We start from the raw sequence: 27,639 nt of genomic DNA, 5'->3' as shown, positions 1-27,639 counted from the left end.
AAACAGCTAAAATCTCATAATTCCATTTTCTCAAACAATCAACTATTTTACACCATTTTAAAGATAAACTTCTCGTTAATCTAACCACATTGTCCAATTTCAAAAAGGCTTTAGGACATAAACTTCACAAGAAACACCACACAGTCATTTTCCAAGCAACTAGATGCATCACAAAAACCCAAAACACAGCTAAATGAAGCACTAACCTTTGACAATCTTCATCAGATGACACTCCTAGGACATTATGTTTCACAATACATGTATGTTTTGCTCGATAAAGTTCATATTTATATCCAAAAACAGCATTTTACATTGGCGCGTAATGTTGAGAAATGCTTTCCCTCCAAACCTTCCGGTGAATGAGCACAATGAGCACACATAGTACGTAAATTCTCATCAATATAGAAGTGTTATGCACAGAATTATAGATACACTTCTCCTAAATGCTACCGCTTTGTCAGATTTCAAAAAAGGTTCACGGCGAAAGCACAATTTGCAATAATCTGAGTACAGCCCAGATGACACTAACAACTAGCAAACAGAAACCCGCCATCTTGGAGTCAATAAAACTAAGAAATTACATTAGAAATATCTTTAATATTAGACATTGCGCACCAGCTGTTATTGACAAAAAGCCACACACCCCAACCCCAACACCCCAACCCCTAGCTTCTCTGTTCTGCCGGTACATTGAAAATCACTTACCTTTGATTATCTTCATCAGAAGGCACTCCCAGGAATCCCAGCTCCACAATAAATGTTTGATAAAGTTCATATTTATTTCCAAATAATCCATTTTGTTTGCGCGTTAGGTTCACTATCCAAATCCACTACGCGCGTGCTTACTTAGTCCAGACGAAAAGTCAAAAAAGTTATACTACAGTTTGTAGAAACATGTCAAACAATGTATAGAATCAATCTTTAGGTTGTTTTTATCATATACCTTGAATAAAATTCCAACCGGACCTATCCGTTCTCTTTAGGAGTGAATATGAACTCAGGTCGCTCCCAAGTCCTTGCTCGTGACTTGAGCCCATGCCTTATAATGGGACACCAGTTTACCACAGCTGGTATTCTCTTAAAATTTACCATAGAATCTTCAAACACCGTTCTAAAGACTGCTGACATCTAGTGGAAGCTTTAGGAAGTGCAAAATGAACCCTAAGTCACTGTATACAGTCAAGGCAATCACTTGAAAAAACTACAACCTCAGATTTTCCACTTCCTGCTTGACTTTTTCTCAGGTTTTTGCCTGCCATATGAGTTCTGTTGTACTCACAGACACCATTCAAACAGTTTTAGAAACTTCAGAGTATTTTCTATCCAAATCTACTAATAATATGCATATTCTAGTTTCTGGACCTGTTTAACTTGGGTACGTTTTGGGTACGTTTTTCATCCGGCCGTGAAAATACTGCCCTGACATTTTGTCCATACCAGCCCACGCCATTGTGTGCCCCGCCATCTCATCCCCCATCAGCCACTACCCAGACCCAATCACAGACGTACATCTACACCAGGCTTGAGCCCTCTGTCTGACATTCAGCGTCCACTTAAGTGATAATGCCCGAGAAGCCGGTGTTTGGAGGATACGTTGGCACGGTGTTAACCTCTATGGGCTAGGTGGGACGCGTCCCACCTACGTAACAGCCACTTGCAGCCTGTGGCGCGATTTTCAAAACCTTAAAAATCCTATTACTTCAATTTCTCAAACATATGACTATTTTACAGCTATTTAAAGACAAGACTCTCGTTAATCTAACCACACTGTCCGATTTCAAAAAGGCTTTACCACGAAAGCAAAACATTAGATTATGTCAGCAGAGTACCAAGCCAGAAATAATCAGACACCCATTTTTCAAGCCAGCATATAATGTCACCAAAACCCAGAAGACAGCTAAATGCAGCACTCACGTTTGATGATCTTCATCAGATGACAACCCTAGGACATTATGTTATACAATACATGCATGTTTTGTTCAATCAAGTTCATATTTATATCAAAAACCAGCTTTTTACATTAGCATGTGACGTTCAGAACTAGCATACCCCCGCAAACTTCCGGGGAATTCGCTAACATTTTACTAAATTACTCACGATAAACGTTCACAAAAAGCATAACAATTATTTTAAGAATTATAGATACAGACCTCCTCTATGCACTCGATATGTCCGATTTTAAAATAGCTTTTTGGTGAAAGCACATTTTGCAATATTCTAAGTACATAGCCCAGGCATCACGGGCTCGCTATTTAGACACCCGGCAAGTTTAGCACTCACCATAATCATATTTACTATTATAAAAGTTTGATTACCTTTTGTTGTCTTCGTCAGAATGCACACCCAGGACTGCTACTTCAATAACAAATGTTGGTTTGGTCCAAAATAATCCATCGTTATATCCGAATAGCGGCGTTTTGTTTGTGCGTTCCAGACACTATCTGAAATGGTAAAGAAGTGTCGTGCGCATGGCGCAATTCGTGACAATAAAATTCTAAATATTCCATTACCGTACTTCGAAGCATGTCAACCGCTGTTTAAAATCAATTTTTACGCCATTTTTCTCGTAGAAAAGCGATAATATTCCGACAGGGAATCTCCTTTTCGGCAAACAGAGGAAAAAATCACAAAGGCGGGGGCGGTCGGGTCACGCGCATAAGCCCAGAGTCCCTTGATCGGCCACTTGAGAAAGGCGATAATGTGTTTCAGCCTGGGGCTGGAATGACGACATTCTGTTTTTTCCCGGGCTCTGAGCGCCTATGGAAGACGTGGGAAGTGTCACGTTAGAGCAGAGATCCTTAGTAAAAGATAGCGATGGAAAAGAAGTTCAAGAAATGGTCAGACAGGCCACTTCCTGTAAAGGAATCTCTCAGGTTTTGACCTGCCATTTGAGTTCTGTTATACTCACAGACACCATTCAAACAGTTTTAGAAACTTTAAGGTGTTTTCTATCCATATGTAATAAGTATATGCATATTCTAGTTACTGGGTAGGAGTGGTAACCAGATTAAATCGGGTATGTTTTTTATCCAGCCGTGTCAATACTGCCCCCTAGCCCTAACAGGTTAATAGGCACCGAGATTTTTTTATTAATTTTATTTCACCTTTATTTAACTAGGTAGGCCAGTTGAGAACAAGTTCTTATTTACAACTGCGACCTGGCCAAGATAGAGCAAAGCAGTGCGACACAAACAACACAGACTTACACATGGAATAAACAAACCTACAGACAATAACACAATAGAGAAAAAAAGTATATATACAGTGTGTGCAAATGTAGTAAGATTAGGGAGGTAAGGCAATAAATAGGCCAAAGTTGCGAAATAATTACAATTTAGCAATTAAACACTGGAGTGAAAGATGTGCAGAAGATGAATGTGCAAGTAGAGATACTGGGGTGCAAAGGAGCAAAAAAATAAATAACAGTATGGGGATGAGGTAGTTGGGTGGGTGGGCTGTATACAGATGGGCTTTGTACAGGTGCAATGATCGGTAAGCTGCTCTGACAGCTGATGCTTAAAGTTAGTGAGGGAGATATACAGTTGAAGTCGGAGGTTTACATACACCAAATACATTTAAACTACATTTTTCACAACTCCTGACATTTAATCCTAATAAAAATGCCCTGTCTTAGGTCAGTTAGGATCACCACTTTATTTTAAGAATGTGAAATCTCAGAATAATAGTATTGAGAATAATTTATTTCAGCTTTTAATTCTTTCATCACATTCCCAGTGGGTGAGAAGTTTACATACACTCAATTAGTATTTGGTAGCATTGCCTTTAAATTGTTTAACTTGGGTCAAATGTTTCGGGTAGCCTTCCACAAGCTTCCCACAATAAGTTGGGTAAATTTTGGCCCATTCGTCCTGACAGAGCTGGTGTAACTGAGTCAGGTTTGTAGGCCTCCTTGCTCACACACGCTTTTTCATTTCTGCTCACAAATTTTCTATGGGATTGAGACCAGTGTAGCAACAGGCTAACAATATCGGCGGATCATTTTAGAAAGAGAGGGTCCAGATTGTCTAGGCCAGCTGATTTGTAGGGATCCAGATTAGTAAAGTGTTGGTCCCATGTTTAATAATCTGAAATAAAAGATCCCAGAAATGTTGCATATGCACAAAAAGCTTATTTCTCTCAAATGTTGTGCACAAATTTGTTTACATCCTTGTTTTTGAGCATTTCTCCTTGGCCAAGATATGCCACACTAGTCAGGTGGATGGATTATCAAGAAGCTGATTAAACAGCATGATCCTTACACAGGTGCACCTTGTGCTGTGGACAATAAAAGGCCATTTTAAAATGTGCAGTTTTGTCACACAACACATGCCACAGATGTCTCAGGTTTTTAAGGAGCATCCAGTTGGAATGTTGACTGCAGAAATGTCCACCAGAGCTGTTGCCAGTGAATTTAATGTTAATTTCTCTACCAAAAGCCGTCTCTAACATAATTTTAGAGAATTTGGCAGTGCGTTCAACCGGCCTCACAACCGCAGACCATGTGTAACGACACCAGCCCAGGACCTCCACATTCGGCTTCTTCACCTGCGGGATTGTCTGAGACCAGCCACCCGAACAGCTGATGAAACTGAGGAGTATTTCTGTCTGTAATAAAGCCCTTTTATGGGGAAAAAAACATAGTCTAATTGACATGTGAAATAGATTAGGGTCTAATGACTAATTTCCTTCTATGAACTGTAACTCAGTAAAACCTTTGAAATTGTTGCATGTTGCGTTTATATTTTTGTTTAGCAGTTGGAAATGAATGTACTTCTGGTATACCAAAACGCAACGATGCTGTCTCAATTACACCAACAGCGTATTGCGTTTTGGTACACCAGAAGTACATTTAATTTCCAATGGAATGCTGTGTTTTCCTTGCAGCATTGCGTTGCAGAGGCGCATATGTTGGATTTATTGAACTTATGTATCAAGTTGTATGTGTAAAAGGCTTGAAGGAAATGGTAGCAGAAGGTAGTGACATGCCTTGATCACACCAATAGTGTTTAGCTCAAAATAGTATGCAGCATCATCTGGAAATGATAGCAATACACCTTGATCACACCAATATTGATGAGCAAATAGTAGGCAGCATCATCTAGATATGTGTGCAACAAAAGTTAAACATTCACCTTCGGCTACCATTTCTGTCAAGCCGTCTATGCATACAGTTTGACGCATACCTATGCACCAAACAGAACGCCCAACTGCCTCTGCAACGCAATGCTGCGTATTTCTGGTGTTACAAATGCCAACCTCTATCGGTGTGATCGAAGCGTAAGGTCCGGTCCATGCTCCACCCCGGGCATTTTGTGTTGCCAAGTCTTTGTCCGGAACTCGCAATTCTAGCTATCCACTGGGACTTTGCTATGTGCTTAGCCTCAGGACTTTAGCACGCCCAGCGTAGAATACAGTCTAGTGTCCTGTCTGTAAAGGAACTGTAGCTCGCTGAAGATTGCAAACATTTTTGGTCAACTTAATTTTTTTCACTTTCCCCCATCATTGTCCTTCGTTGGAACCGAAGTCGAGGTGGATGCAACTTTACAGACAAATTGTAAAAATAAGTTAGGCTGTTTTCGTTTGGTTGCCTATTTTAGGGAAATTGTAATAAGTTTGAAACAAATGTTTTGTTCCCTGCTTTTTGTTTCTATGGGAGAGTCTGGAACTCGAAAAACATTTTGAAGACTAAACGATACTTTTTTTTTTACAACATTGTCTTCATGTTTCCCATATGTATAGTTTTAAGGTGGCCTAAGCAAGTTTATTAAGAATCCGGTTAGCTAGTCAACCAAGTTGGTAACTTTTAGAGTTATCTAGTAGCCAGCGAAGTGCAAGGAAATCCGGGTCTCCATGAAGAAATCCCAACGTGCGAGTTGAAACTGTCCTAGTAACTTAATACAGCTGAACGCGTTTCTCGTGTTTTGTGTGCCCATAATATATATATTTTTAATTTAACCGACTCAATGAACACGATGTTAGTGTTCTCTACGGTTTATACATTGGCCCTGCTTTTTGTTTCGACGAAGGCTGAGCCCAATTCGAAAAGCTGCAATGAAGTTAGGGCTGCATACAGTTCCAAAGGCTTCAACGTCAATGACGTTCCCAACAAAGGGGTACACGGTAAGTTTACCTTAAATCTTGTTCATGAGTAATTTTAACGTTGTCTATTTCATTTAGGCCAGAACCATATGATGCTACTGTTAAGTGTGTTTGTTCGTTCATTTAGGTGTGATTGTCTGTGTTACGTTTTTTTCCATGAAGATCATTTACGCGCGAATTGTCACATTTTAAAGCTAAAATGTTACAATCAAGTTCACTTGTAACGTTATTATGTAACGTTTGTGAGTTTAAAGTAACACCCATCTGAAAATAATTTGATAGGTTTAGGCTGTTAAACTTGCTTATCGTTTTACAATCTCCCACCGAAGTTAGGGGATTTGAAATTAACAAACAGTGGTCCTAGTATTCATATGACAATCATTAATTAAAAGCCTAATTGGCTTAAAAATAACTAAACTCCTTTAATTATAAAATCGGTGGTTTGAGTTAAAAAGGTATTACGGGGACTGTCCAGCTCGATAATCACCGAAATAAGAGCTAGATTGAATACGGCCTCCGGACCAAATTAGTTTGACACCCCTGGGCTAAACTTGCATGACTGTTGTTGCCTTATGTTGCATTTAGTCAAGGGACGCAAAAAACGTTAGAACAGTTGGCGGGAAAGCAAGAAACACTGACTGCAAAAGCAAGACGGTATTCGTTGCTATGGTGATGTTAGTAAACAAACGCTATGGCAGAAGGCAGAAGTTAATAAAATATGTGTACCGTGGCGGCTGACAAAATTCACCGCCAGCCTCAATGGCATTTACCTTATTTCTCTAATTGACAACAATAACATCTGGTTTACCGCTATATCATACCATCTAAACGCAGCATTACTTTTGTTTTCACTATATTCCACAGCAAAAATAAACAGCAAATATATATATATATATATATATATATATATATATATATATAAAAATTCCCCTTTATTTAACCAGGGAGGCAAGTTGAGAACAATTTATCATTTACAACTGTGACCTGGCCAAGATAAAGCAAAGCAGTTGGACAACATACAACAACACATGGAGTAAAACAAACAGACTTATTTTCTACTGTATTATTGACTATATACAATGTGAGCAAATGAGCTGAGATAAGGCAGGTAAAGGCAATAAATAGGCCATGAAGTAAATACAATATAGCAAGTAAAACACTGGAATGGTAGATTTGCAGTAGATGAATGTGCAAAGTAGAAATACTGGGGTGCAAAGGAGAAAAATAAATAAATACAGTAGGGGAAGAGGTAGGTGTTTTGGCTATTTATAGATGGGCTATGTACTGGTGCAGTGATCTGTGAGCTGCTCTGACAGCTGGTGCTTAAAGCTAGTGAGGGAGATAAGTGTTTCCAGTTTCAGAGATTTTTGTAGTTCGTTCCAGTCATTGGCAGCAGAGAACTGGAAGGAGAGGTGGCCAAAGGAGGAAATGGCTTTGGGGGTGACCAGTGAGATATACCTGCTGGAGCACGTGCTACGGGTGGGTGCTGCTATGGTAACGACCCATCGCATGCATGTTGATTTTGTCCATCCACACCAGACGTGATCAGGACACGCAGGTTGATATATCAAAACGAAATCTGAACCAACTATATTAGTTTGGGGACAGGTCGAAACACATGAAACATTCATGGACATTTAGCTAGCTTGCTAGCTAGCTAGCTTGCTGTTGCTAGCTATTTTTTGCTTGCTGTTGCTAGGTAATTTTTGTTGCTAGCTCACACCCTTGTGGGGCCCCAGTGTTGAGGGTCAGCGAAGTGGAGATGTTGTTTGCTACCTTCACCACGTGGGGGTGGCCCATCAGGAAGTCCAGGACCCAATTGCACAGGGCGGGGTTCAGATCCAGGGCCTCAAGCTTAATGATGAGCTTGGAGGGTACTATGGTGTTGAATGCTGAGCTGTAGTCAATGAACAGCATTCTTACATAGGTATTCCCTCTTGTCCAGATGGGATAGGGCAGTGTGCAGTGTGATGGTGATTGCATCATCTGTGGACCTATTGGGGCGGTAAGCAAATTGAAGTGGGTCTAGGGTGACAGGTAAGGTGGAGGTGATATGATCCTTGACTAGTCTCTCAAAGCACTTCATGAAGACAAGTGAGTGCTACGAGGCGATGGTCATTTATTTCAGTTGCCTTTGCATTCTTGGGTACAGGAACAATGGTGGCCATCTTGAAGCATGTGGGGACAGCAGACTGGGATCGGGAGAGATTGAATATGTCCGTAAACACACCAGTCAGCTGGTCAGCGCATGCTCTGAGGATGCGGTTAGGGATGCCGTCTGGGCCGGCAGTCTTGCAAGGGTTAACACGTTTAAATGTCTTGCTCATGTCGTGGCTGGTTTTCTTTTTGTAGTCCGTGATTGTCTGTAGTCCCTGACACATACGTCTCGTGTCTGAGCTGTTGAATTGCAACTCCACTTTGTCTACTGATGTTTTGCTTGTTTGATTACCTTGCGGAGGGAATGACTACTCTGTTTGTGTTCTGCCATATTCCCAGTCACCTTGCCATGGTTAAATGCGGTGGTTAACACTTTCAGTTTTGCGCGAATGCTGCCATCTATCCACGGTTTCTGGTTAGGGTAGGTTTTAAAAGTCACAGTGGGTACAACATCTCCTGTACACTTCTTGATAAACTCAGTAACCGTTTCAGTGTACACGTCAATATTATTCTCGGAAGCTACGGGAACATATCCCAGTCCACGTGATCAAAACAATCTTGAAGCATGGAAAAAATGTTTCTCTGTGCACAGCACTTCTAAAAATGAATGTCTCAGTCTGCGCTTCACATGCGTAAAACCCCCAAACAGGCAGTGTTGCAGTGCGAGGTGGGATAGGCTAGGATTCATAGTTCTTTGGCTTTGTGCGATTAACTTACCAGCTATGAAAAAAAATGGCAGAAATCCTTTGAAAACTGCTACTGCAGCATTTGACTATGAATGTGATCATACTTGACTATTTTTTAAATTCACAAATGCGAGTGAAATGCTCACACTGTGGAGCCCTGACCACCCGCCAATGTGGCTGGTGAAATAAACATCTTACCCGCCAATGCCAAAATCAACCCGCATTTGGAAGCTGTCAGGGGTTAATTTTAGGCCCTGATTGCTTTCCAGGCTCTTTGTCTTTGGTTGTCTGTCATTATCATGAAAAATGTAATTGAGTGTTCCCCAACATGTTTGCATGTATTGTGTGTGATATCTGTGTTGCGCGCGAGTGCACACACACACACACACACACACACACACAAAGACTCCCAATATATACGCCTGGCCCCAATGCAGGGCCAACTTCAACGAACACCTCTGTTGTTGATAGAGGCAGAGATCATTTATCCAGGGAGTGTTACAAGGTCTACTGTAGTCAAATAGGGTTGGGGCTCTGAAAAAGTGGAGGGGAACACAAAAGCCCCTGCCTTCCTCGTAGGATTTTTTTTGTTTGTTGTGTTTCTAGGGAGGAAATTGCTCAGAGGTGACATCTAATTGAGCTCCCCTCCATTCTGGTCTTTCAGAGTTCCGCTGCACTTCACATTGCAGTGAGTCAAAACATCTATTCTCCTTGGCCCACTTTAAAATGGTCGATTTCTGAATCGTTCCAGGCATCACGTTGGACATGGTATACACACAGTCAACGTATGCATGAAATTGTCTCATCGCTGCCAATTCAACTACCCCTTCCCTCCCAGCGATTAATCAGCAAGGGTAGTATTATTATTTAAGTACACTTAAATTCTTCCTACACTACATTACAGGCCATTCCAAAAGCCCCTAAAAGGCTCTGTGTCACTGGAAATAGCAGTGTTTGTTTATCTGTTGTCTCCTCTGATATTATGGCCATAAATCAGAGATTGGTGGAATTCACTGCTTATTGCATATGTAGCCCTTAACATCGGCAAACACCTCGTTACAAACATCTCGTTACCTTGTTAAGGGGATAAATGTTTGTAACCATGCAAATTAGGTCCACCCACACAGACAGTGTGGTGAAGAAGGCACAGCAGTGCCTCTTCAACCTCAGGAAGCTATACCGACTAAGATTCAATATAGTTGTTTTAATGTAATCAAACTGTAATAGAAAACTCATAAATGCTCAAGCATTGGCAGATATTGAGTAACAGCAAAGTCCATTGTTAAATGGTTTCTTGATCCCATGGTCTGTCTTACAACCTTCACAAGTAAATGTGACCTATTGGTTAATTTTGAAGTATGTGTTAGATGTTTGTGGTATCTGTTGTTAGGACCGGTATACCATATTTTACTATATAGTGGTATTGATGCACAGAGCGTTTTTTTACTTTACCCTCTGTAACGGTATTTGAATGTTTGGTTAAAAGGATCCGCCCCTTTTTAAAAATTTTCTCCTAAAATGACATACCCAAATCTAACTGCCTGTAGCAAGGATATGCATGTTCTTGATACCATTTGAAAGGAAACACTTTGAAGTTTGTGGAAATGTGAATTGAATGTTGGAGAATATAACACATTAGATCTGGCAAAAGATAATACAATGAAAAAAACATGCATTTAAAAAATATATATAATTTTACCATCTTTGAAATGCAAGAGAAAGGCCATAATGTATTATTCCAGCACAGGCCACTAGATGGCAGCAGTGTATGTGCAAAGTTTTAGACTGATCCAATGAACCATTACATTTCCTTTCAAAATGTTGTGAAGACTGCCCTAATGTGCCTAATTGATGTATTAATACATTTTAAAGTTTAACTGCACTCTCCTCAAACAATAGCATGGTATTCTTTCATTGTAATAGCTACTGTAAATTTTGACAGTGCAATTAGATTAACAAGAATTTAAGCGTTCTGCCCATATGAGATATGTCTATGTCATAGGAAATGTTCGTGTTACTTACAACATCATGCTAATCAGATTAACCTATGTTAGCTCAACGTCCCACCGATCCTGTAGAGGATAAATGTAACATGCCTTGTGTGATGCACATTTTTATAGTTTACTCCGCTACTTCAGTCATCCATCTCCGCTCTCTCTCTCAATGCAGCTTACCACACAGACCTAGCCCCGCCCCCTGTCACTCAAGGAGCGCATTTGTTCTTGCTTGACCACAAGACACTTGTGTTCAGTCTGTATGGTCAATACAGCACATGCAACAATGTTTCCAATTTGCTTCTAAATATGAATCCACAAGTGTTCTATAACTACACAATTAGTTAGATTTTCTTACATCTGCAAACAGCTAGTTTGTCGTTTCTTAGCAAGTTTTAGCTGAATTGTGTCAGCCACTAATGCTAATCGCTTTGATTATAGTCACAGCCGTGTATATCCCCCCCCCCCAAGCAGATACCCCGACGGCCCTGAAAGAGCTTCACTGGTTGTTCTAAACTGGAAACTATATATCCTGAGGCTGCATTTATTGTAGCTGGGGATTTTAACACCGCTAATCTGAGAACAATGCTTCGTAAATTCTATCAGCATATCGAATGCGCGACATGAGCTGGTAGCTTTCTGGACCATTGCTACTCTAACTTCCGTGATGCATACAAAGCCCTCCCCACCCTCCCTTCGGCAAATCTGACCATGACTCCATTTTTTGGCCCCCAGCCTATAGACAGAAACTAAAACAAGAAACGCCCGTGCTTAGGTCCATCCAATGCTCGTCTGACCAATCGGATTCCACGCGTCAAGATTGCTTCGATTACATGGACTGGGATATGTTCCGGTAGCCTCAGACAACAATGCGTATACGCTGACTCGGTGAGCGAGTTTATTAGCATGTGCATCGGTGATGTTGTACCCACTGTGACTATTAAAACCTTTCCTAACCAGAAACCGTGGATTGATGGCAGCATTCGCGCAAAACTGAAAGCGCAAACCACTGCTTTTAATTATGACAAGGCGAGTGGAAACATGACAGAATACAAACAGTGTAGCTATTCCCTCTGCAAGGCAATCAAACAAGCAAAGCGTCATTATAGAGACAAAGTAGAGTCGCAATTCAAAGGCTCAAACACGGGACGTATGTGGCAGGTTCTACAGTCGATCACGGATTACAAAAAGAGAACCAGCCCCGTCGAGGTCATCGATGTCTTGCTCCCACACAAATTAAACAACTTCTTTGCTCGCTTTGACGACAATACAGTGCCGCTGAAACGGCCCGCTACCAAAGCCTGTGGCTTCTTCACTTTGGCCAACGTGGGTAAAACATTTAAATGTGTTAACCCTCGCGAAGCTGCCGGCCCAGACTGCATCCCTAGCCGCGTCCTAACAGCATGTGCAGACCAGCTGGCTGCTGTGTTTACGGACATATTCAATCAATCCCTATCCCAGTCTGTTGTGCCCACATGCTTCAAGATGGCCACCATTGTTCCTGTTACCAAGAAAGCTAAGGTAACTGAACTAAATTACTATCGCCTCGTAGCACTCACTTTTGTCATCATGAAGTGCTTTGAGAGACTAGCCAAGGATCATATCACCTCCACCCTACCTGACACCCTAGACCCATTCCAATTTGCTTACCGCCCCAATAGGTCCACAGACGATGCAATCGCCATCACACTGCACACTACCCTATCCCATCTGGACAAGAGGAATACCTATGTAAGAATGCTGTTCATTGACTACAGCTCAGCATTTAACACCGTAGGTCTCGACACCCTGTGTCTCGACCCCGCTCTGTGCAACTGGGTACTGGACTTTCCTCAGCGTACACATCATGGACAAACTGAAATGGTCCACCCACACAGACAGTGTGGTGAAGAAGGCACAGCAGCGCCTCTTCAACCTCAGGAAGCTGAAGAAATTTGTCTTGTCACCTAAAACACTCCCAAACTTTTACAGATGCACAATCGAGAGCATCCTGTTGGGCTGTATCACCGCCTGGTACGGCAACTGCTCCGCCCACAACCGCAATGCTCTCCAGAGGGTAGTGCAGTCTGCACAACACATCACCGGGCGCAAACTACCTCCCCTCAGGACACCTACACCACCTGATGTCACAGGAAGGCCAAAAAGATTGTCTAGGACAACAACCACCCGAGCCCCTGCCTGTTCACCCCGCTATCATCCAGAAGGCGAGGTCAGTACAGGTGCATCAAAGCTGGGACCGAAAGACTGAAAAACAGCTTCTATCTCAAGGCCATCAGACTGGTAAACAGCCATCACTAACAGAGTGGCTGCTGCCAACATACAGACTCAAATCTCTGGCCACTTGAGTATCTTTATTAAATCCATTTATTAAATGTATCACTAGTCACTTTAAATAACGCCACTTTAAATGTTTACATATCCTACATTGCTCATCTCATATGTATATACTATACTCTATACCATCTACTGCATCTTGCCTATGCCGTTCGGCCATCGCTCATCCATATATTTATATGTACATATTCTTATTCATTCCTTTACACTTGTGTGTATAAGGTAGTCGTTGTGAATTTGTTACTTGTTAGATATTACTGCACTGTCAGAACTAGAAGCACAAGCATTTTGCTACACTCGCATTACCATCTGCTAACCATGTGTATGTGACAAATACATTTTATTTGATTTAGTTAGCTGGCTAGCGTGCAAATAAATGTTCTGAGTCAGAGCAAACATGGCTAGTTAACACAGCCAGATACCAGTGCTGGTGTCGGCCTAAATCATCATGTTTGTACAGCAGTATCTTCTAAATCAAAGAGGAATAGGTAAAGCATGACTATGTTGGCTACGTGAAGAAACATTTAATGTAGCTAAAGATTATAGGGTCCCTAGGAAACATTGACCATCACTTTGGTTCCTACCCTGTCACAATAACTCCTCCCTGGCATTTTAATTCATTGTCATGTCAAACACTGTATTCAAAGTGCCTGTTATTATTATTATTCATATTCTAACTATAGAATTATAATAGACTTTCTATTTCCATGATTTCGACAGTCCACCCAAGTGTTTTGATCTAAATCGCAAGTCAAATCGCAATTTCAACATTTGGTTAAAAATAAGCCCAAGTCCTTTTTTTGTTGTCCATATCGTGCAGCAGTGTGGAGATTATCTCAAATGAGTGCAGGAAATACAGAAATTGATGGAAATGCAGGAAATTATTTTTGGTTGAATTGAACAGTATAAAACAATCAGAATGGAGAAAGACCCATTGAAATCACTTAGAATGTATGTGTTGCCACCGTAGGGTCACGCTCTACTCAGAAAGCAAATTTAGAACATTTATCATTCAAAAACCTGAAATACTGTCCAACATTGGAAAAATACTCTTATGATATGGCCAAAATATTATTATTTGTATTTATTATTCTAAAGAAGAACATACTTTGAGCACATGGCATTCTATTCTACAAAGAACAATGCTGTTGTCTAACAGTCATAGAATCTTACTGAGGGGAAAACATCCACCCTATAGACAATCAGGGACACCTCATAGAGACAAATTCATACAGAGAACTTTGTCACAAGCAGCAACATTCAGGCCCTAGGCCTTCTATATGGAGTACCCTGTCTGTCTGCTACAGAGAGATGTGTGTTTGTTTTTGTGTGTGTGTGGGGGGGGGCATAAAATCACTGGCAGTGTAAACCTCCGACTTCAACTGTAAGTCTCTCAGTCCCAGCTTTGATGTACCTGTACTGACCGTGCATTCTGGATGGTAGCGGGCTGAACAGGCCTTGGCTCGGGTGGCTGAGGTTCTTGATTTATCTTTTTGGCTTTCCTGTGACACCTAGGGCTGTAAATGTAAATGGGCAGACCGCACCACCCTTTGGAGAGCCCTGCGGTTGTGGATGGTTGCCGTACCAGGTGGTGATACAGCCCGACAGGATGCTCTCAATGGTGCATCTGTAAAAACGTGTGATGTTCTTGGCGGCCAAGCCAGATTTCTTCAGCTTTCTGAGGTTGACGAGCCGCTGTTGCACCTTCTTCACCACACTGTGTGAGTGGACCATTTCAGATTGTCAGTGATGTGTACGCCGAGGAACTTGAAGCTTTTCACCTTTTCCACTGCAGCTCCGTCGTTGTGGATGGGGGCGTGCGCTCTCTGCTGTCTCCTGAAGTCTACGATCAGGTCTGGGCAGCTTTTATAGCTGCCAGGCCAGTGTTGGTGTGTGGGCTCTTCTACTCCCGTACTGGTTACAGTTTTAACATCTTTAACTAATTAAAAAAACCAGACTACATCCAACATGACACTAGCTATCACGGTGCCATCCGTTTTGTCACCAAAGCCCCATATACTGCGCCTTTCCTTCCAGTTCTCTGCTGACAATGACTGGAAAGAATGGCAAAAATCACTGAAGCTGGAGACTTATCTCCCTCTCTAACTTTAAGCATCAGCTGTCAGAGCAGCTTACCAAACACTGTACCTGTACACAGCCTATCTGTAAATAGCACACCCAACTACCTAATCCCCATATTGTTTTTTTGCTCTTTTGCACCTCAGTATCTCTACTTGCACATCATCATCTGCACATCTATCACTCCAGCGTTCATGCTAAATTGTAATTATTTCGCCACTATGGCGTATTTATTGCCTTACCTTCTTAATCTTCTACATTTGCACACACTGTACATATACTTTTCTATTGTATTATTGACTGTATGTTTGTTTGTCCCGTGTGTAACTGCTTTGCTTTATCTTGCCCAGGTTGCGGTTGTAAATGAGAACTTGTTCTCAACTGGCCTACCTGGTTAAATAAAAAACGAAAAAAATAACATTTTCCCTTATTAAGGTCAGTAATTTCTGTGAAACATTAAGAGACTTACCTAACCTCAGTGTTAAGGGAAACAGAACCACAAAACAAGTGACCTGCTTTCATTATTGCGGAGATAGTGTACCTAGCCTAGTTAGTGTCAGATAGCCTAATCAGTAGAACTTGTTTTCTTCCTTGTATTGATTTTATATCATTTTCCCATGTATGTTTATTCTATGTTACCAACGTTTTCCCCATAGTTCATGGCACAAAAATCACGCTGTGTATCTACCATGAGACAAACCATGTTTGTCGAATGATAATTGTCATTACATGCCAAATACTTCAATATTTATCAGGAGGAATAGGTATTCTGAAGCTGGAGAGGAGTTTTGCTTGTGTGTGTGTGAGACTGGCTTGCCTGACCTGGGGTGGTCTGGGGGCTAGTGCACACGCCTGCTGGCTCAGTGGTGTAGTAGCAGCCTTATCAGTTTCCTGTCCCGTGGTGGCCTGGCGGGACGGCAGCACTGTGACCTGTGTTCCTCCTGGCACCCGCCGCGTTACTGCTTCCAGCCGCTCGCTGCCTTATCCACATTCACAGACAAATAAGCATTCATTCCCACCACAAACAAATTATATTTGTCCCAAATGGCTCCCTATGTAGTGCACTCATTTTTGACCAGGGTGCCATTTGGAATGCATCCCAAGCCTGCCTGAGCATTGCACCTGGCAGACCTGAACCAACAAACCGAGTACTTGTAGTTAGGTTGTGCCGGTCTTGTACAGTAGCTAAATTATTTTAGGTCTGACCTGCCACAATGGCTGGTGTTCAATTTATCTCAAGTATGTTATTTTTTTCCACATGCTGATCCTTTAATGTAACATTAGTACGACATTGATATTGATTGTTATTATTTATTTAACCTTTATTTAACCAGGCAAGTCAGTTAAGAACAAATTCTTTTTTACGATGACGGCCTAGGAACAGTGGGTTAACTGCCTTGTTCAGGGGCAGAACGACAGATTTTTACCTTATCAGCTTGGGGGTTCGATCTAGCAACCATTCGGTTACTCTACCTGCCGCCCCAATGATTACTGCATTGTTTGGTTTAGAGCTAGCAAGAAAGGCATTTAACTGTACGTGTGCACGTGACATTAAAACTTGAAACATTGAGACGGATGACGTGTATTCCCATTTATAGATGTCAGCATTTGTTGTGGTATATCAGTAGCATCAGTGGAATGGCCCTGTGTTTTGTCTATCTATGGATTAAGAGGTCACACTGCCATCTCTCACTATCCCTCACGCCATCCGGCTGGCCCAAACCTCACCCCACTGCACCAGTGAGCGACAGATCAGTGGGGAGTGGAGGCAGTGTGTGGGAACAATGGGGCACCCTCTTTTTTTTTTTAGGCCAGTCTGCCTCCCTCCATGCAACATTCCACACAAGACCCCCAAGACCCACCACAGGGTCCCTGGAGCTGGGAACAACAACAACAACAGAGGGAGAGCGGCCCGGAGTGACAGACTGAGGCACACACAGAAAGAGAGGGGCATTTGACTTGCAGAAAAAGAAGAGGGGGAAAGGGATTTACTGGGTTACCAAGAAACCAAAACTCTGTGTGTGTGTATGAGGGAGTGAGCGGCGAGCATGTGACACAGAGCTCAGGGATTTTAAAGAACATGGTCCTGGGTGAGATGCATGTGCTCTTATGACTCTCTCTCTCAATCTCTCAATGTCAATTTAAGGGCTTGATTGGCATGGGAAAAACATGTTTAACAAAAGTTAAATAAACAATAAAAGAATTAACAGTAAATATTACACTCACAAAAGTTCCAAAATAATAGACTTTTCAAATGTCATTATGTGCAAGTAAAGTAGAAAAGGGCAAATAAATAAACATAAATATGGGTTGTATTAACATTGGTGTTTCTTCTTCACTGGTTGCCCTTTTCTTGTGGCGACAGGTCACAAATATTGCTGCTGTGATCGCACACTGTGGTGTTTCCCCCAATAGATATGGAGTTTATCAAAATTGGGTTTGTTTTCAAATCAATTGTGGGTAAGACCCCTTTCCTTTTACCACATTTTGTTACAGCCGTTTCTAAAATGGATTTAAAAAATCCTCATCAATCGACAAACAATACCCCATAATGACAAAGAAAAAAAATGTTTTTATATTTTTTGCAAATGTATTAAAAATAGAAAACGTACCGTATTTACGTAAGTAATGGCCGATTTAATTAGGGCCGATTTACAAGTTTTCATAACAATCGGTAATCTGTATTTTTGGATGCCGATTATGGCCGATTGCACTCCACGAGGAGACTGCGTGGCAGGCTGACCACCTATTGCGCGAGTGCAGGAAGGAGCCAAGGTTAGTTGCTAGCTAGCATTAAGCTTACCTTATAAAAAACAATCAATCTTCACATTATCATTAGTTAACTACACATGGTTGATGATATTACTAGTTTAACTAGCTTGTCCTGCGTTCCATATAATCAATGCGGTGCCTGTTAATATATCAAATCACAGCCTTCTTCGCCAAACGGGTGATGATTTAACCAGCGCATTCGCGAAAAAAGCACTGTCGTTGCACCAATGTACCTAACCATGATCATCAATGCCTTTCTTAAAATCAATACACATTTTTTTTTAAACCTGCATATTTTGTTAAAAGAAATTCATGTTAAAAGGCAATATTAACTAGGGAAATTGTGTCACTTCTCTTGCGTTCTGTGCATTCAGAAATGGTTAGGTATGTGAAGGGTCATCAAGTTATAGCAGCAATCTACCTCACCAAGCAAAGTGAGAAGAATAAGCACCACATTGAAGCTGCCCAGCAACACCTGTTGGGGTGGTGTTGTCATCATGTTTGACAGTCTCCTGGAGGGGAAGGAGTCTCCAAGAAATGGCCATATCAGTCTGCCCATATGGACAGCCCCATCAAGAGGATCCTCCTGGATGATGTATTTTGGGAGAGCGTGCAAGCAGCCTGACTCCTGAAACCTATAGCAGTAGCCATTGCACGGCTTGAGGGAGACAATGCCATCCTGTCCGATGTTCAGACTCTGCTTGCAGATGTAAGAGAAGAAATCCTTACTGCCCTGCCCACTTCACTGTTGCTCCAAGCAGAGGAAACTGCAGTTATGAAATACATCAAAAAGCATGAAGACTTCTGCCTGAAGCCCATACGCGCCACAACGTGCATGTTGGACCCCAAGTATGCTGTCTTGTGCAGAGATCAACAAGGCCTATGGTGTCATCACTACTGTGTCTTGTCACCTTGGCCTGGATGAGGGCAAGGTTCTTGGCAGTCTGGCGAAGTACACTTCCAAGCAAAGGCTTTGGGATGGAGATGCAATATGGCAGTCGTGCCAACATATCTCATCAACCACCTGGTGGAAGGGACTTTGTGGATCTGAGGCTCTTTCCTCTGTTACCTCCATCATCCTCCGAATCCCACCAACATCAGCCGCCTCAGAGCGCAAATGGTCCTTGTTTGGGAACACACACACAAAAGCACGCAATAGGCTGACCAATACAAGGGTTAAAAAATTGGTGGCCATCCGGGCAAATTTTGGGCTTTTTGAGCCTGACAACGAGCAATCTTAAACAAGGTTGGAAAGAGACAGTGAAGATGAGGCCTCAGAGTCTGATGTTCAAGAGGTGGACATTGAGGAGGTCCAGGGAGAAGACATTGAACCCTGAGAGGAAGACAACCAAAGCTTTCGTTTCTGGACTATCATTTTACAGATGTATGTTGAAAACGTTTTTGGGAGATGCGATGGATCATTGGGGATTGTTCAATATTCCCTTTTGTTGTTCATTTAAATCATCCCATGTGAAGAGTCAACTCATTTAATTAAAGTTCAGTTAGTAACTAAATCGTTTTTTTATATATTGGAAGGATTTAATCATTTGCGATTATGTCAACTTATGATAAGGTTCAAGTTTTATGTTTCTGTCTCCATATGATATGGTATTTATATCCAATGCAAAAAACATCTACATTTAAATGGTATTAATGTTAATTTGTATATAATTCCATTAATTCCCATATATTCCCACGGAAAGTTTCCACCTCTGAATATTCTCCGAAATGTGCAACCCTATACAAGAATATAATCTTGCTACATAAAATATAAAACGTTTAGAAAATTTGAAATTAAATGAGAAAAAAGGCTAATCAAAGCCTCAATCTTTTTAAATGAAGGTTTGAAAATCTACAAATAGTTTGGTCAGTAGGTTTGAGGATGGTGGTACTCCCTGAAAGAAAAACTAGGCATTGTGAGAACTGGAGACTGCCATTTGGGACACAGAACATGTTACACTGTTGGGAAAACTTGACCCATCTGATAGTCGCAGTGATTTATTGACACATCCTCTCCAGAGTTGGTTCGGCCATGACTAAAGCCCAATTAAACCATTTGCATTTAGGTTTAGTCTTTCCCAAACTCTCTTTGACAGTTGGCTATGAGTAATTTTCTTCCCACCGCCCTGGTTGGTGTCCAGTGTCCCCATGCCCAGCAGGAATATCAGAATCATTGTTGCTTTGAGTGCCCAGAAACCTGATCTTGTACCTGACCTCATTCAGCCTGGGCGGCTTTACCGGGCGGCCGCAGCGGCCGGGCCCTGTCCTGTTCCTGCCCCAAAATCTGGTGGACCTCTGTTCAGCTGTTTTTATACGTCTGTTATAAATATTGTCACGGGCTGCCTATCCCTGGTAGTGGCAAGCCGGCCCATTTCATCTTTTACTAACAAGGATGCAATTTATTTTTAGTGCTAACATTTTTAAACCATTCATTTACTTCTGATTGACAGTTCAACATGGGGTTTGTGTAAGGCTCCCATGGTAAAGCACATGGCCTTAAGTAAAGTGTTTTTCTCCTTTTAATGTCTCATTTGTGTGCTGTGAGTCAGTGGGAAGTACGGCAGGTGGAGGGATGAGTCAGGAAGGTTTTTTTGTGCCTGTTTTTTTTTTAATCCTCTGCTTCTATCTTCCCATGGGATAATCATGCTCTGCTGTAACCTGTTATCTGCAAATCTGGGGAGATGATGTACACACCCACATCCACACATTCTTTAGCACACGCCCAGATCGTAAAGGTGGAATCCAACGTTGACAGAACTCAACGGCTCATAAAGAGCACATACCTGGAAGAAAGACGCAGTGAGAATGTTGTCTTCCCACTCTCCCAAGGATGCAATATTGTTTGTTGCTTAACTAGCTGCTGAGGGTTTTGACCCATTATTTTAAACTGATGGCATTGCTTTGCCCACCTGTGTGTGTATTTGTTGGCCCTGGGCCTTGCAGCAGTCAGAGCTCCTGCTAGTATCTCTACTACTACTACTACTAAGAGTACTTAGACTACTATGTTTAATACCATTGTTAATGCAATCATACTTGGCCAGTCTCGCTACTACTATTTTCTATATAGAGCCATCAGGGCTCTGGTCAAAAGTAGTGCACTCTTGAGAATAGGGTGCCATTTGGGAGTCAGTTCAGAGACTTTAGGTAAATGTGTTCCACACTGCATAGTAATGCACTTATATGGAGCTATATTTACACCACGCTGCTCTACATTCACAGATGCAAAGATTGCCCTTCCATATTAGTTGCCCGTTATGAGACATTGATACAATTATAAACATGTGACACAAGTCTGGATAGTTTCCCACTAGTTCCCTATAATAGTTTGACTGAGTAGTCCCTGTGGTAAGTCCTGGTAGCTAGCCGACTTTCTTTTGAAACGTATGTGCGTGGAAGTGCAGGAGCTAGTTCAATCATTGACAAAGCACTGACCTTGGAAGTAGTGTAGCGGCGAGCTTTTGTGTGGGGAGACAAAGGTAGAGACGGTGGGCTGAGCTAGGGAGGGAGAGAGAGGGGAAAAGACACAGAGCTGTGGAATCTCCCCAGGGGCTTCTGGGTAAATGTTCATGGATGACAGCATTTTGGAATAGTATGGAAATGGATAGTTTTAATTGGCCAAAGGCCCCGACTGGTTTAGCCATCAGAGATGGACTCTCCGGTGGCAGGGGGTTAGGATTTATGGGTCGCTGTGTGTGTTCTTGTTTGTGTAAGTCTCTCTCTCTCTCTCTGTGTGTGTGAGACTGGATTAATTTACATTTGAGGATTGTTTTTTTGAACTCTAGCAGTATGTCAACAATTCAGGAAAATATATTAGCCTGCTGATGGTCTTTTCCATAGCCTTAGGAAATGCCATGGCTGTTTGCAGTCCTGTTTTAACCTGTTACAATGCCTATAGCTGTGTCAGTGCCGTGTTGTGGTGCTGTTAAACAGAAAAGAGACTAGTATTGAGGTTTCACCCTGGCCTCAGCGTACATGTCTCCATTCAATGTTGTCATTCAAAAAGCACATCTTGGCACGTTGGTGTTTTGACAGCTGTGTTTTGGAAGAGATTTGAATCCCTGATTTATTTAAGGAAACAATTTTGCACCGATGCATTCCAAAGTCTTGCGGCTGGCTGCTTAAGTGTAGAATATCTCTCTCCAAATTGAATTCTCCTTAACCAAAGCTCCTGATCTCATAATGGAATGTTGAGCATTCTTTTAAATTGATTATTGGGTCAGTCAAAGGCTCATCTTACAGGCAAGGCTAACATTGCTCAATGCTTGCCCACTAATGTTGAGAAGTTGGTTTGTTTGGCATGGTTGTTGGACACCGATATCCTATTAAATTAGTTAAGTTCTACATGTAATTCTGATGTTGGAGTTGAGCTGTTTCCTGTCACTTTTAGCACAAAGGCAGGCAGCCATGAATTTATGGTAATGAATACTAGTCATCATATGATTATCTGTGACAGATGACTGGTCAGAGATTACCCAACATTGCAGTTAATCAATGCTGTTCTATGAGTTGGTTGCTTTAATTGAGTTAAAACATTTCTTTTTTCTGACCAATCGATTGGTTGAAATTTTAAAACATGTATTTTTCCAATAATAGACACTTCCTATGTGTTTTAATCAAATCAACTATATGCAGCGACCACTATAGAACTTCAAGTGTTTGTCAACTGTCCATGTTGTTGAAGCTTGAACATAATTATAGCCATTTATTACTGAAAAGATCTGTTACCAAAATCCCTAATTTTTTAAATAAAAATATTCCCTCAAACCTTGCTCCCTTTAAGTGACACATGTATCCATCGCATGCACGTGACCAATAGGGCCTGACCTATAGCATATCATAATCGCATCAATAAATTGGTTCTAACAAACTCCGAACACGTGACTCTAAAATGTATACAGACCATGTGACAAATAAACTCGAAACGGGGAAATGTTTACCGGTTGCTCACGAGGTAAAAGGGAAGTAGGATGTGTGGAATAAATGTCACTAGTTGTGGAAAATACTGGAGAGCAAGAAAAATAAGATGGAGAGCGAGCACTGCATGCATATTATGTGTGCCAAACAGGTGCTGTTGGATTACAATAACATTTTTCTTACTGTTTGGAAAAATGTAAATGCCACTAAATAAATTATAAGTGTAGCAGAGGGTCTTATGTTTTTTTGTAAAGCCTTTATTATAGCAAAGACTAAAAACAGTCGCATTAATTTGTGAAAGCAATTTCCAGAATGGAACAGTTTATTTAACAGGCACATTTAACAGTTAGGCTATTGATTATTGACTTAATTAAGTTGGCGTTTCCTGTCTTCACTTTTCTTAGACAAAACAGCACTTGCCTGACTTAATTGTCTTCTAACTCCGTTGCTGCCTCCGCCACATTATTCTCAACACCAATATGCTGGTTAACTTTGCTATTATGCACATAGCAACATGGTCTAGGAAAAGGCACCAATTCAACATCTATCGATTGCAGGAGAAAGATTAGAATTTTTTTCTTTCTAAAATATTTTTATTAGTGTTGCACCATTGTTCTTAGGTAATATAACCATATACAATTTCAGTAGCACATGTCTTAGTGATGGACTGCCATCCCCATCGGCCTCCACAATGGATCAGTCCACTCAAACAGGCACCATGACATTGTCTTTTTTTTGCTACTGCTCCACTAAAGAAATCTTGTTCGACCAACAGCCTATCGACAAACCAGTCGCCTCAATGGGGTCAGCCCTAATTCAGATACCAATACATGGTGCTAATTGGAACTGATTGGTTGCTGATTGGCAACCGCAGTGAGATCTGTAGCGTACTGAGTTCCTATAGGGGGATGAGCCAGAGCAGGGTAGAGTAGGGCTGTGTCCCAAATGGCACCCTATTCCCTTTATAGTGCATTATTTTTGACCAGAGCCATGTACTGCGCTCCTCCCATAGTCTGTTCTGGACTTGGGGATTGTGAGGAGACCTCTGGTGGCATGTCTTGTGGGGTATGCATGGGTGTCCAAGCTGTGTGCTAGTAGACAGCTGGTACATTCAGCTGGCTGGGTTGTCTGTGTGCTGAAAGCGGCTTCCTGCCAGCCGGCGCCTGCTAGGGTCAGCATGTTTATGCGGCCTGGGATATCCTGCTCGTTAGCACACTTCCTCGTTAACACAGCACCCACCCTCCCTGTCGGGGAAAGAGGCGATATCTGTCTGGCCAATCATTTGCCTGCTGACCGCTCGCATCATGGTGGGCATTAATACTGCCAGGATCATTAAGTAGAGGTCGATGGTCACCTAGGCTGAAATGAGTGTTCGGTGTCAAAGACTTTCTCAGATACCCATTGAATACTGTTATCGAATGAATGATATTTTATTTTTGTGTCAAATTGCCTATTGGCAACCCATCCCTTATGGGATTAATTGACACATAAACAAACATTACAATAATTCACTGTGATAATTAAATAATTGTTCCGGCATTCTCTGCATTGTGCATCACATAAAGAGTGAAAAAATAAAAAGTAAATCAAAACATAATAGTAAATAAGGTTATCCAAACCATAATTACATCCCTAGAACAGTAAAATAATATACAGACAGACAGATAAATACAGAAAAAAAGAAACAGAAGTCAGTTGAACCCAGTCTGGCACAAAGAGAAGATTCATATGGGAGACAAGCCTATACACAATCTATATACACACCTGCCATTTTCCACATAGAAGCTAAATATTTTTACTATTTAATTATAGGTAGCCCTTTCTTTTATTCCAGGCTTTATTTAAATATTGTGCAAATGGAAATAATGGACAAAAAACATTTCAGTTTCTCCTCATCACTCACATAATGCCAGGGTATATCTGCTGTGCTTTCTGGAATAAGAGCAAGTGTATATCGTGGTAGAAAGGGCAATAGAGGATAAAATGAGTTTCATTCTATATTTCTTCGAGGTCACAATAGTTACATAGTCTTTCCTCTTCCATTTCACCACAATACCGACCTGTTTGAAGACGCAGAGGCAATATCCCTGATCTGACCTGTTTGAAGACGCAGAGGCAATATCCCTGATCTGACCTGTGCACATAGCGATCTTTTGCTTTAGGTAGATTATACATAATTACATTTACATTTAAGTCATTTAGCAGACGCTCTTATCCAGAGCGACTTACAAAATGGTGCATTCACCTTATGATATCCAGTGGAACAACCACTTTACAATAGTGCATCTAAATATTTTAAGGGGGGGGGTTAGAAGGATTACTTTATCCTATCCTAGGTATTCCTTAAAGAGGTGGGGTTTCAGGTGTCTCCGGAAGGTGGTGATTGACTCCGCTGTCCTGGCGTCGTGAGGGAGCTTGTTCCACCACATAATATATCTCTCACACACGAATTCATCCTTAATCAAAGAAAAGGTTCTCAATTTGGGTTTATGATTAATCTCCTCCACCCATTTTCTTTTTCATATTGCATCAACAGTTGTTTTTTAATCATATCTATGTCTCCCTTGATTTGGTTTCCATACAGATGTTGACAGTCAGACGGTTGAAAAAGGTCAGACATTTCAGTTGTCCATGCTCCCCCTATGGATAGATCCCATTGAAAAACTTGACTAGCTATTCTGGCAGTTGGCATATCCAACAATCTATTCCAAAGTCTCACTATACACACCTTCCATTTCACCCCACAGGGTTCCCAGCCCATGTCCCCAGTTATTGCAAGTGTAGGTGCAAACTTGTGGACACCTAAAAAGTAACGTACTGCTCTGGTATGGACATGTTCATTTTTTAAATTCCTCTTAGCACCTCACACTCCTGCTGAATAGTCCAGAACAGGACGCACGCATGTCTGATACAGTTTGCAATACGTAGCATAACCAATATCTTTGAGTGTTTTTGTTTTTCTTATAACTCCCCCAAGAGCTCTACTTGCTGAGTCGGCCAGGGCAGATGTTGTGTGTAGAAAGGTAATATGTTCATCAATAAAAAGACCCTGATATTTATAAATGCTAGTAAACTCCAGAACGTCTTCACTGAAAACCACTTCTCTTAGTAGCTGGTTTTCTAAAGTCATTATCTGTGTTTTTGTCTGGTAGTCATGAGTCTCCATCTTTTACACCAAGTCATTATCTGTGTTTTAGTCTGGTAGTCATGAGTCTCCATCTTTTACACCAATTGACTGCACATAACATCATGTTCTGCAGGTGTTGTTCAGTTTCTGCCATCAAAATAATATCGTCAGCATATTAAAGGATACTTAGCATTTCATCATCATATCTTACTCCAATATTTAACTGTTTCATTTCTTTTGCCAAACCATTTATAAACAAAGCAAACAAAGTCGGTGATAAGGCGTCTCCTTGTTTAACACCTGAGGGTGTGGGAAATCAATCTGTACGATATTCATTAACACGCACACAAGCAATTGGTGCTTTGTAAAGAGACTGGATTGCGTTATGACATTTCCCATCAAAGCCTGTCTTTAACCAACTATAGGCTAAAAGATCACTATTTACAAAATCAAACGTTTTCTGGAAATCTTCGCGTAATCTATTTCTAATTATTGTACAGACCGAGAACATATGATCTATACAGGCTCTGGATTTATGAAAACCATTTTGTTCTTCCACCAGAATGTTTTGATCCTCCAAAAATGTAATTAGCCTATTGTTGAGGATGGATGAATATCATTTATAAACTGTACTAAATAAACTTACGCCTCTGTAGTTCAGTGGCACTCTCGGGTAATTTTTTTTAAGATTTGGGAATTGTATTTACTATAGACTTATACCAAATGGATGGCAGTATAATGTACTCAAAACACATTTGGAGCAAATCATATAGGACTTCAATTAATTTAGGGATTTTAAAACCTCATTATGCAGTTCATCAATGCCAAATGCTTTCCCATTTTTTGCAGCGTCAATCACCTTAACTTCTGCCACAGGCAGCTCCTCATTTAACTATTAGTTACATATATAACAGGGTTCTAACATTGAATTTTCCTGTTTAGTTCTCAGGGAACATGTCTTAAAATTATTCCTCAAAATATGCCACATTTTCATTACCTGACAACAAACTAGCAAACCCCTTCTCCCGCTCCTTAAATACCTGTGTAATATCAGAGTTCAGCCCCCCCTGTTCTTCCCTGACTTCCATTGGAAGTTATATCTCAGGTATTTGTGGGAAGAAAAAAAAAATCTACTCTATTTGAAACACAGTTGAGAAATAGTCTGATTTCAGAAGCTCTAACCTTGTAACAATTGATACTTTCTGCTGAGATGTGCAGTGACTGTTGCCCTTAATCTTACAAAGGAAATGGAGAAAGTGAAAACTGCAGATATGCTCACTCGGTGATGCCTACCATATTGTTAAGAATCTCCTGGCTAATGAAGCTGGTTTGACTCCTCTTTTTTTAAGTTGGACCTGAAAAGCATTACTGGAGTTGGCAAAAATGCTGTAAACTTGTCATGCCAGTATTTTAGCGTGGGGGAGTGTAGGAGGAGGAGAAAGTAAGTTGAAGCTCTAATAATGGTTTCCGGTTACAG

The 27,639-nt window shown here is 41.2% G+C and overlaps 1 protein-coding gene across 5 annotated transcripts in view; it reads left to right on the top strand.

Moving 5' to 3' along the window:
• Positions 1-5,350: 5,350 nt before the first annotated feature.
• The window catches only part of LOC106586057 (glypican-6), a 78,459-nt gene continuing 56,170 nt past the window's right edge, over positions 5,351-27,639 (top strand). For 2 of the 5 annotated variants that reach the window (XM_014172880.2, XM_045707384.1), the window contains exon 1: positions 5,354-6,120. In XM_014172880.2, coding sequence (XP_014028355.2) covers positions 5,964-6,120 — 157 coding nt within the window. In that variant the 5' untranslated portion in view covers positions 5,354-5,963. Of the gene's footprint in view, positions 6,121-27,639 lie in introns of all 5 variants that reach the window. The other 3 variants (XM_045707383.1, XM_014172878.2, XM_014172879.2) reach the window with 3 other exon arrangements.

The sequence above is a fragment of the Salmo salar genome, chromosome ssa25 (assembly GCF_905237065.1).
Source record: "Salmo salar chromosome ssa25, Ssal_v3.1, whole genome shotgun sequence".
Lineage (NCBI taxonomy): Eukaryota > Metazoa > Chordata > Actinopteri > Salmoniformes > Salmonidae > Salmo > Salmo salar.
This window is presented reverse-complemented; position numbering and strand designations above follow the sequence as displayed.